The sequence below is a fragment of the Montipora capricornis genome, chromosome 2 (assembly GCF_036669925.1).
Source record: "Montipora capricornis isolate CH-2021 chromosome 2, ASM3666992v2, whole genome shotgun sequence".
Classification (NCBI taxonomy): Eukaryota; Metazoa; Cnidaria; class Anthozoa; order Scleractinia; family Acroporidae; genus Montipora; species Montipora capricornis.
The window spans coordinates 62,073,532-62,085,370 of NC_090884.1; the positions used below are offsets into that span (position 1 = coordinate 62,073,532).

At 39.3% G+C, this 11,839-nt stretch overlaps 1 protein-coding gene across 1 annotated transcript in view; it reads right to left on the reverse strand.

The window, feature by feature from the left end:
* Positions 1-1,279: 1,279 nt before the first annotated feature.
* The window catches only part of LOC138030038 (kelch domain-containing protein 1-like), a 22,924-nt gene continuing 12,364 nt past the window's right edge, over positions 1,280-11,839 (reverse strand). The window contains exons 5-7 of the mRNA XM_068877903.1: positions 10,693-10,845; positions 9,649-9,822; positions 1,280-2,842 (exon numbers count right to left, since the gene is read on the reverse strand). Of these exons, the coding sequence (XP_068734004.1) occupies positions 2,676-2,842; positions 9,649-9,822; positions 10,693-10,845 (494 nt within the window). The 3' untranslated portion in view covers positions 1,280-2,675. The remainder of the gene's footprint in view (positions 2,843-9,648; positions 9,823-10,692; positions 10,846-11,839) is intronic.

An 11,839-nucleotide genomic window follows, 5' to 3' on the forward strand; every position in this document is an offset into this window, starting at 1 on the left:
AGTCAAAAACCATGCATCATTATAGCCATAACTTTAATTTTATTCAATATGGAATCCTGATACATTACGTTCCAGATTGCACCAGAGTGCATGTAAGAGTACCCAAATTTTCAAAATTTTCTGGGGGGGGCATGCCCCCAGACCCCTCTAGAAAGTAGCGCCTAAGGCGCTACTGAGGCGCGCTAACGCGCGCTGATTAGTATTCTTGTTCGGCCCCCACTTTCAAAAAATGCTGGATCCGCCCCTGAGTACCCGGATAAAAACCTATCGGTGCAGAGTAGAGAACCAACAAACTCAAATGAAATATGACGCCGAGTCTTGGAAATGAACCCGGGCCACATTGGTGGGAGGCGAATGCTCTCACCACTGCGCGATCCGTAAAACACCTAAAATCCCTATTAGGGGCCCCTCATGTTGTCGATCTGAAAAAAGACGGGAGCCCCACTTACACTTGATATGCAAAATCACCTTTTAACAATTAAGATATTACTGTAATAGTTCATTTGCTGCTATAGAATAGGTACTGCTTTTGTGATGTTATTAGCCCACACGGTTTATGGTTGTTCCACCCCACGTAATTCTGAGAAGTTTTTCGTTTTCAGGAGTCCGTCCATTTCAAAATATGATTGGCTACAAGCGGTAATTTATGGTGGAAATTAAATGTGACACTCATGTCTGAGTGACAGATTCAAATAATCAAAGTCCACCTTATCCCTAATTTTTTTTTTGTTGCAAACAAATAAACACATTTTCCAGAGTATGACTGCAAGAGAGGTCTTGGATTTAGTTGAGCCCTTGACAACATTTCGGTACAAGTCCAACAATCAGGGAGATCGAGGAAAGTCAAAGTTATCATAAACATGGGAAAAAACTAACAAAGTGAGGGTATCACACCTTTACAACATTTTTTTGATGGTTTGATTGTCATGGACGACTCCACTATTCCCACAGACATAACTGCTCAATGAAGAAAAGGATGCCAATTGAAATCAATCTTGAACTGACATCACAATTTTGGCTAACCCTACAATTCACTTAGCTTGGACATAGCAAAAATCTAGACAAGAAGAAAACTTCATAAAATCGAGGATAAAACAAAATGTCAATTTCCTGCAAGTATCTGAGACATTATGTAAACTTATTTAGGCCAGAAAACACTTTTTGGTACCTATTCACACGCTTAGAAAGAATCGTTTCAAATAGCCTATCAGCAGTTACAGGTAAATTCCCAATTACAGAAAAGACCTCTGACCCTCACCCTGTTACCAAAACAAGACTATTGATCGGCTCATTTTATAAGATTATTTTGCAAAAGTTACAGGAAAAAAATATAGAAGAATTTTATATGGGACAGACGGCAAGAACTATGTGACAGGCTTCTTTATAACCAAAATCTTCCCTTAATTAACTCATTCGGTTATTGACCCTCTCACCCCTGAAGTGGCCACCATTAACAAGTAAAATTATCTGGCATTAAACAAAGCAAAATCTGAAAGTATCACTCTCAGAAGGGAAATGGTTAACAATAATAACCAAGACAAGAAAGTTTAGGAAAGGAAGTTCAGCTTTGTCACATGTTGGATATGGATACGTTTCAAATGGATGGAAGACAAAAAAACTCAAACTACTTTTCAGTGATCATAAAGGCCAAATCCTGACATACTATAGGCCAGTGATGGGATAAAGAAAACGACGTGACCTTTTCCATCAAGGAAACACTTTTGGATGCATGCTTCTTGCCAAAAAGTTATTTTCCTGATTTTCAAATGCATGCCATTGAGTTGAATTTACAGTTTCCCAAATTTGATCAGGTCTTCCTGACTCCCCGAGGGCAGTGCGAATATGAATAGTATATAATGGTAATAGGACTTAGTGAGGTCCAGTTTGGTCTGTAATCATACCGGTGATTAACAAAATCAGACGACCGCGTAGCCCGAATTGGAAGACACGAGGCCCTGTTACCAATTAATCATAACCATTACAATTTCCGAGAAAACAAAATTAATGCATTCCTTTTTCACTGTCTAATGTTACAAACTCGTCCATTTTGGAAAATCCCCAGTTTGGTAGGGTAAGTGGTCGTTGCTATGGTTATTGAGATAAATTCTGTGATTAGTGGATTGAGCTGAGTGCACTTAATATGATTGGCTGATGTAACTGTCCGATTTCAGGTATGTCCGATTTCAACCCTACACAACAATTAGTGAATATATAAAGTAGTTAATGCACCAATCAATCACTCTTAATGGTCACTTATGGAAACTCATTTGTAACCACATTGTCTTCGAAGTGGTTATGCTTTCTGTTTACACGGTCCCGAACGAGAATTTTACCGAAACCGGGTCAATTTGAAACCAATGCAAAAAGTGAAGTGTTTTGAAAACGATACAGGTTCATCTGTCGTGTAAACGGCGAAACCGCACCTCTTTGAATACAAAAATTATCACTATTTTTAGCGAGAAATTTGCATTGCATTAATCTCTGATGAATGCCTGGTAACAAGCTTGGCATGACCTCGCTAAACACTTTCAAAACGGTTCCGTGTAAGCAATTCACTGTATTGATTTTGACGTGATCTCGAAAGCCGTGAAACAGTGTCGATAAGAAACCACGTTCATGTAAACGCTGCCTAAGTAACAGAATCAGCCATAGAAATGTGCTTCAAAATTTCTGGATCATTGTTGCTCATCAGATGATCCTTCATATTCACTGCTGTCATGCTCTTCTTGCTCGACTATTTCAGGCTCTATAATGTCAGCAGTTATTCTGGGATGATCTTGCAAAACAACCGATGGTGCATCAGTTGGTTCTGGACCTTCAGACTTTCCACACAAGAGTTTCTCTGCAAAATTAAAAAAGTAGAAAATAAACTAGTTTTAGTTCATGACATGCTGATAATGCTCCTTCATATAATAGGTTTTCCTTTCCAAATTATAGGAGTAATTGAACGCTGAGAGAACGTCTCTACTAGATTCAAAACGAATAATTCCCTGTATGGATAACATTTACATTCACATGCTTCCACATCACCTGCAGATGGTGTTGCTCTTTACACTAATAAACACTGAATGCTGTTAAAAAGAACTGATTTATATATATCTGATGATGAATTTGAAACTGTCTGGGTTGAGATTAGGAATAGTAAATCGAAAAATATCTATCAGTGTTATTGTGACTACAGGCACCCCTCATCCTCTCCTGAAAGATTTACGGATCATATCAACACTATTCTGCATAATGTAGCAAGAGAAAATAAGAATATATTCATTTTAGATGACTTCAACTTTAATTTGATGAACTGTGTGAACCATGCTGCATTGGAAAACTTTCTCAATTTTTATGATCAATTATTTTAACTTCTTGTTGCCTTATATTCTTCAACCAACTTGTGTAACTGGAGGTTTCCTCAGAGGAAATTTAAACGTTAGTTCGCCTGTTCTTATGACCTTAGTATTTAGCATATAACACACTCGTCCGTCCCACATTGGATCATGCCGCCATCTGGGACCCCTACACAAACACGAACATCGACAAGCTGGAAATGGTTCAGCGTATAGGGCTTCTTGCTTCGCCCTGAATAGATTTCCTAATACATCTCGTGTCAGTGAAATGTTACAGCAACTGGGATGGGTGTTACTTCAGGAGAGACGGATGGTTCAGCGGCTGTGTATGTTTTACAAACTTCAAAAGGGTATGGTGGACCTGGACACACAAGAACCTCTGCTCACAACGACTAGATCTTCCAGACACCTTAATTGTAGTAGCTATAAAGTCCCATTTTCTCGTACTACACACCATCAAATGTCTTTTTTTCCAGAGGATGATTCGCGACTAAAAAAGACTATCAGACTTCCAAATTCTTTTGTGCTGCCGAAAAGTCCAGAAACTATAATGGTAAACTCTCAATTCCATTGACATTGTTTGATTTTACGCTTGCACATTCATTTCATGTTAACACCTGCACCTCTTATTTCTCATACTGTACACTCACAAGAATCTCCTTACGAGAAGGGGGTGGGCTGCACGGTAAGATGAAGAAGAAGAAGAAGAAGAATTGCTACTCCAGTTGATAACATCTGCGCTAATACTTTCAATTTTAACACTATCACTGGTAATCTATTCACCAAATTATCTCAATATCTCCTTCTGTTTTTGATAATTAACGATCTCAAAGTAAATTATCCTCTCCCTCAATTTCAAGCATGACACACCTCACCTCTGTGAAGAGGTGTTTGTCCATGAAATAGCTGAGTTAGGTTTCTGTTAATCTTAAATGTTGGTACATGATGAAACACTAAAATTTCATTTCAAATTTCAAATCTTTATTTTAACACGGTAAAAACTCAACAGGTTTTATGGTACAATATAACATACAAAAACCTAACAATATTGAAATAGGATAAATATGTATCCACAAAGTCTCTTGAGTAAAAAAAACTACTGATAAAATTACATCAAACTAGACCTGTTTCCTTGAATGCCGTGTATCTAACTTAATTGACTAAAATGAAGGTATGGCAAATGCTTAAAACGATTCAGAGATTTCACTTGCCTAAGATCGCAGGGTAAAAACGGTTGAGAAGTTCAAGTACCTGGGTAGCACCATGGCTCAAAATAGAGTAGTCATCCCAGAGCATAGGGAGGGCCACAGATTGCTACCAATTCTCACAAATAGTCATGTAAGCATAAACATGCACCAAGGCAAGACTACTCCCAGCTGTTGTGTTAACTACACTGCAGTATGGCGCAGACGTATAGAATATTACCATCCAGGAAGAGAAATGAGTATCTGCTTTTTATAACCGCTGTTTGAGAAGAATGACTGGCGTGACATGGAGAAATTACGTGTCCACTGATGAATTGTGCAGTGTAACTGGTAAACCCCCACTCTTGGAGCTACTTTGTAGGAAGCGGCTGACCTGGTTTGGTCACATAATCAAGATGGATCGAAGAAGACTGCCAAGGAGAATGTTATTTTGAGAACCTCCTGGAAGGTAACAGATGGAACAACGTGATCGGCTGAGATTTGAAGGAAATAAAAGTCACCCAAGAAAAGGTAGTTGGGGTTGCTGGTGATAGAGAGGGCTGGTCCACCCTGGTGAAACTGCTATGTGGTCACTCCATAGGAAGAAGAAAAATGTAGAAATGGTTATATAGCTTCTTTTTTGAAAAACAACAAGTCTGTGGATAACCCCAAAGATATTGCTATCTTAAATAACTTTTTTGAAAGAGATTCCATTGGGAAAACACGGCTTCTTATTTTTCCTCAGTGGCAACTTTCCGTCTCCCGTCACTTCACATGAAATTTGGAGTTTATTGATAATATGAATGCCAATAAGTCTTCCAGCCCATACAGTCTGCCTGTCACTAGTTTAAAAACTATAAAGGATTGTATATACAAGCAAAGAATTTGGCATTTTTATTTGACGACTATTGTCTTTAAGAAAGCATTTTCAACGCTCTCTTTCTCCCTCTCACGCTCACTTGAGATTGGGCACCGACAGTCTCGTCCTGTTGATGAATAATCTAAAAAGAAAACGGAAAGGGTTTTGGGGTAGGGAATATACAAAAGGAAACAGCATGAAACTTGATGATTTGTCAAAAGAGAGAACGCCAAGACGAGAAATACCGTGAGCTGCATTTTGTACTACAACACTTCGCCAGATCAACAGAATGGCATTATTCGCCCATCATAATAATAAAGAGGGTGCATGAAGATCAGAGTCACTGAAGGATATCGAATGTCCAAGCCTATTATCAGCAGGTCTCTTGTATATTGATGATCTCAAGATCTTGCTCCATCAAAGAGTAAGCTTAAAAGGGTTATGAAGATAGTCAAGTCGTCTATGGAGGATGTGGGGCTTCAGTGGAACCCAAAGAAGTGTGCGGTGGCCCATGTGAAAAGGGGGGTACAAGTGACTGGTGTCTCAGGGGGGAGAGTTGTTGAGTGGACTAGAATACCTTGTCTTGATGATGGTGAGCAGTAAAAGTTCCCTGGAGTACTTGAGAGTCTTATGCAGGAGGATAAGCTGGTCCTGGGGTGTGCAGCAAGTCCCTTGTCCGATTACCATCGGGTGGCAGTGTCAAATCAGTTTGCATTGACTGTTTTTGGATATCTTACGTGGAGACAACAGTGGCCAGTGATGGAACTTAAGGAAATAGATGTCATTGGGAAGCGTGCAAGATTGTTGTCGAGAGTAGGGGTAGACAACCATGTAGTTCAATTGCATTGTTGTATATGCCAAGAAGTAAAGGAGGGCGGGGGCTGCGCTCTACTGAAATGGAGTACAAAGCCACGAAAAAGGGTGCAGTCAGACTCCACAGTAATGAAGACCCCACACTGGGAATGGTAAGGGAGCTTGAAGAGCAAGCGGCGAGGACGGGGCGTAGGTCCATTTTTTAAAGAAGCTGCTAAGTGCACGGAGGAGTTTGGGTTGGACTTGGATTTGGAAAACGTGCAAAAGATCAAGACGGAGGTGTGAAGTGCCAAATCGAGAAGTTTGAGGATGAGAACAGAAACCAACGATGGCAAAGGTTTCTAGTGAATACCAGGCTGGAGGATGACAGTTTGAGTGCGGACAGGTGTTTCTGGTGGCTCATAGAGTAGAAGAAATGTCCATCACACACAATCGCTGGACTCATTGAGACCCACAGTAGCGCGGAAGGTGAAGTGAGGTGCAGATTATGCAGCAAGGCCTCAGAGAGCAAGGCTCATATCTTGTCAGGATGTAGTGCGTTTGCCCAGAACAAGTATCTCTCTAGACACGACGCAGCGCTGAAGGTACTGTTTTACGAGCTGTTGTACGATGAGGGAATTATAGACAAGATACCACCCTGGTACTCACCCGACAAGCCCAAGCCTGTGTATGAGTCAGAGAACGTTAAAGCGTATTGGGATGTCCCTATATACGCCGATCAACAAGAGGTCAGATGCAATAGGGTGGATGCACGTATTGTAAATCATAAGTGCAAGAGAGTTGTGACTCTGGAAATGAGTTCCCCGTGGGTTAACAATCGAAAAAGAAAGGATGAGGAGAAGACCCTTTAGCACAGACCCCTTCGCTGGTAACTGAGGCAGCAGTTCCCAGGCTACGAGGTGAACGGGGTGTACGATCCTGAAGAGTGGGACATGGTCCTACGAAACAAATTTGTAGACCACGGAATGTAGTCTATCTTACCTGTAACTGTATGCACAGCTCTAGCTTCACTAGCTATTGAGCACTCTGCGAGGGCTTATTGACAACTCACATTTAGTATTCAGTATGTATATATATATATATATAGATTTTGCATTTTAACTTAAGTTTATTTTTTGTTTTTTACTCCATGACTCAGTAGGTTATGGTTTTCGCTCTGTGTCGCTTGATTGGAATGTAGCATTCAGTTGAATCCTCTGCTGTACAATAATAATAATAACGATGATGATGATAACAATAATAATAATATCGTCATCAGCGATATAGCAACGTGACATCGAACCCCCGGGGGCATCCATTATGATGATCTTCACCTCGTAGCCTGGGAACTGCTGCCTCAGATACACGACAACATAGCTAAAGTAGTTCATTGGAAGTTGTGTGAGAAATATCATCTGGAAAAGAAGGATAAGTGGTACGAACACACACCGGACAGTGTACAAATGTAAGTGAAAACGATGAGGTTAAACTACTGTGGGACGTGAACATACAGTGTGATCATGTCATTGAAGCCAGAAGACCGACATTGTAGTTGTAAATAAACAGGAGAGACAGTGCACTATTATTGATATTGTCATACCAACGGATAAAAGAATTGGTGAAAAGGAGAATGAGAAGTTGGATGATAGTATCAGGACCTTAAAAGAAAAATTGCAAGAATGTGGAACATGAGAACTGTGCAGGTGGTACCAATTGTTGTAGGATCATTCGGAAGTGTAACAAAAAACTTGGACAAGTGGCTGGGAAAGTTGAATGTCAAAATTAGTATTTCATTAGAAGGATTTTGAGAATGGTGCTGGAGCTCTAGGGTAAGAAGAAAACTCTAAGGGACCTTTGGTCATGGGCTATGACCCGCTCCCTTAGGAAGCAAACTAGAAAAAAGATCATCCAGTTCACAAAGATGATGATGATAATAATAATAATAATAATAATAATAATAATAATAATAATAATAATGTTCTTTTATAGCACCTATCCAGACGTGATCTAAGCACTTCACAAGTCATGAAAAGTTATGCACAAATAAAGCTAGACAAAGACTTCCTTACATATATAAGTTATAAGTCGTGTTTTGAAAGTCTCAAGATTATCAGATTTTTTTATGTGTTCTGGTAGATACTGTTACAGTAGTTCCAAAGTTTGGTGAGGCAACAGCTAAAGCTCTAGATCCATAAGACTTCATATATAGCTGGTAGGGTTAAGACAAAGCAATCAGTTCTTGTATGTGTGAGGGAGACAAATCATGCCAAGCCTTGAAAGTGAGAATTAAACTCTTAAACTCTGTACGTTCAGTAATTGGTAACTAGTGTAGATCTTTCAAGATGGGAGTGATATGGTTGTATTTCAAGGAAAACGTTAGTAAAGGAGCGGTGGCATTTTGTACATATCGTAGTTTTTTGACAGCATTTTTGGAAGACTGAACAGAAGGGACTTGCAGTGGTCGGGTTTGGATGAGGCATGCACAAGTTTTACTAGTTTCCATTGATAGAAATTTCCTGATACGTGATAGATTAAGAAGGTGATAGAATGCAGATTTACATACAAAATTAATGTGAGGCTGCATTGACATGGTACTGTCAAAAGTGACACCAATATTCCTGGCAGTTTGAGGAGGCTGAATAGTGTCTTGGCCAAAGCAGATTGACGGTAAGTATTGCTGTAGTCTAAATTTTGAGTGAATAAAGAAGAACTTGGCTTTTTCTTTACTGTTCAATTTCAGTTTCTTAATACTCACCAATTCCCCAACGACTACTATAACCTGATACTAGAGGGTGTACGTTGTGCAATTAATCCCTTTGAACACGTGCTTGTCCAAAGGGGGTACATTTGTCCAGATCAGACAGGCATAGCTCGATACATTCAACAGCTTCAGTCAGTTCCAGGTCATTATTTGTTGAAAAGGAAACGTAAAGTTGCGTATCGTCAGGTGTCAAAATAAGCCAGCTAATGGTGCAGTATATAGTAAATAAAAAAGGTCCAAGCACAGAGCCTTGGGGTACAACTGTAGTGGCTCGTAAAGGCGGTTACTTAGCAAATACTTGTGTAGGTGCACAGCCACGACTTTTTCAATGATTTGCTTTTTCCATTGGGATCTGCGTCCACTAGATCAGTCACTGCTACTTGAGTGATTGCAACTCACTCATTACCTAGATACTTGTACTTTATTTCCTTTATTCACGATTTTTGTTGTTTGTAAATCTTAACTTTTTTATTTTGTACTTATGCTGTTTTGAAATGAGTTAAATAAATAAACTATCTATCTTCAAGTGTGTTTTTTTTCAACAGGAACTTCCTTTCAAGTTATTCTGTAAAGTGATGCAAAACCAAGAAAACAAAAAGTGTAAGGGGCAAACTTCAATTCCACAATTCTAGCAAGGCACTAGTAACTAATGATGTTTAGACACAGTTTATAAGTGGAATAATGAGAAAATTAAGAAATCAAAAGTAATACCTTGATCTATCAGGTGAATGTCACCAAAATACTGCTGACACTGCATTGCTTCTTCATCAAACTTGGAAGAACCTCCATATAAAACAAACTGGTTTCCTACAAGCGTGGCTGTATGCACTCCCCTTGCAGAAGGTTTATCCCCACAAACTGATGGCTGAAGCCATTCACAAGTACCTGTAACAATGACAACACTTTCATTATTCTACAGATCACTAATTTTAAACATAATTTACTCTCACTCCCATATAACATGTTACATGTATATGGGAGTGAAACATGGTATCTGAGGGAAAATGAGATGGCAATTTTGAGAAGGATCAAGAAAGCAATGGTGAGAGAAATGTGTGGTGCAAAACTGATGGAGAAGAAGAGGACAGAGGACCTAATGGAGATGTTAGGATTGAAGGAAACAGTGGTTCAGATGGCAAAGGCGAATGGAGTGAGATGGTACGGGCATGTGTTGAGGTGGGATAATGGGCATTTTCTGAGAAAATGAGAGCATTGAGTTTGAAGTGAAGGGCAAGAGGAAGCGAGGACGACCAAAGAAGACGTGGAAGACGCAAGTGGAGTAGGAGAGCAAGAGTGTTGGATTGGAGAAAAAGGATGCAATGAATCGAGCGAGATGGAGAGTGGGAGTTAGAGAGATTGCTGCCAAACGTGGGGTAAATCCGGCCACCCCCGTTTACGGGGATAAACCCGGATCAAAATTGAATTGATGATGATGATGAATTTACTGTACAGCCCTCCTGTTATGGAGATAAATCCATAACGAGGCTACAGGATGTGAGTGCATTAAATTCATAACTGCATGTCCTTGCCTTTCAAAGGAAGATTTAACTCATTGACTCCTAGGAGTAGATTTTACTCTGTCTACCACCAGACGATTTTACTCGTTAATGGGGCTGGTTCAGGAGTCAATAATTGGTTTTAAAGAATCTGCGCAAAACAAACTTGCTTTCTCCTTATCTGTGTTGTTTTCATAAACTCTATTATCGATCATTATTTTTACTATACAAAACAGATTAGCACATTGCTGCTTTGTACCAACGTCAAAGATATGTATGTCATCAAAATGAATATTCTGTGGGCTCCTTCCACCAAAGACAATCACCCTGTTACCCACAGCAGTGCACGAGTGAAATGAACGAGGCTCTGGTTCCCTTCCAGTTGTAGGTGTTGAGATCCACTCCAATGTTTCTGAATGAGTAAAAAACATAAACAAAACATTAGTAACATTGAAACGTTTTACTCACCATATAACATTACTTTAATGCAAAATCTATCTGCCTAACATGCATATTCCCTTGCAAGAGTACATTATTATCATAATCATTTCAGATCATAAATGTTAAATCAGTGTCGGTGGCTAGCGTTGGATATTTACCTTGCCGCTTCGCGGCTCGGTAAATACCCACCACTAGCCACCTCCACATCGGTGAATAGTTGTTAATTATTATTAGGATATGGGTCCACTGGTTTATCAGAAACATCTGTTACTGTATGTGCTACCCTCTATAAATAAAGTTGACTTAATTACCTATTTACTTTCCAAAAGGAGACTTGTTTTCATGTAATGTAAACACCCAATCAATCTTAAATAGGAGTTAGTCGAAAGTGACTTCAAATGTGCTTTAAGCCGGCTATAGAACTGATTATAGTTTTAAAGACATTCATTGATTGATAAGTACCAGGACAGATTTTAAGTTACAGTTTCTTTTCTTTCTGCATACAATTTAGAAATCTGATGGATCTTTGGTTATGAAGTCAACGATAAAAGTTGTCACTATCAACGAAATGTACCATACAATTACTATCTATTAGATTCACTATTTGGTAGAAAATAAAGCTAAGGAAAAAGTAATGGAATTGGAAGTGATCATACTGACGGCCCGGGCTCACATATGGCATACTGTAGGTTCAATGTATGGCAGCTGCATCTTTGGCGATAAGGATCAATTATAATTTCGCATAAACATTCTCAAACATGGTTTTTCGTATCGAATCGAATTTGTTAATGTTATCGAAACAACTTCAATTTGTATCAAATTGACTTGTATCAAAAACAATGGCCACAAACCCTTTCAAGTAAAGGAGCAATGAATGTTCATTTCTTGGAACATTTGAGCTATCAAACTGTAAAGCAGAGACAATAATGGATAAGATCTGTTCTGTGTTTAATGACCTAGACTTA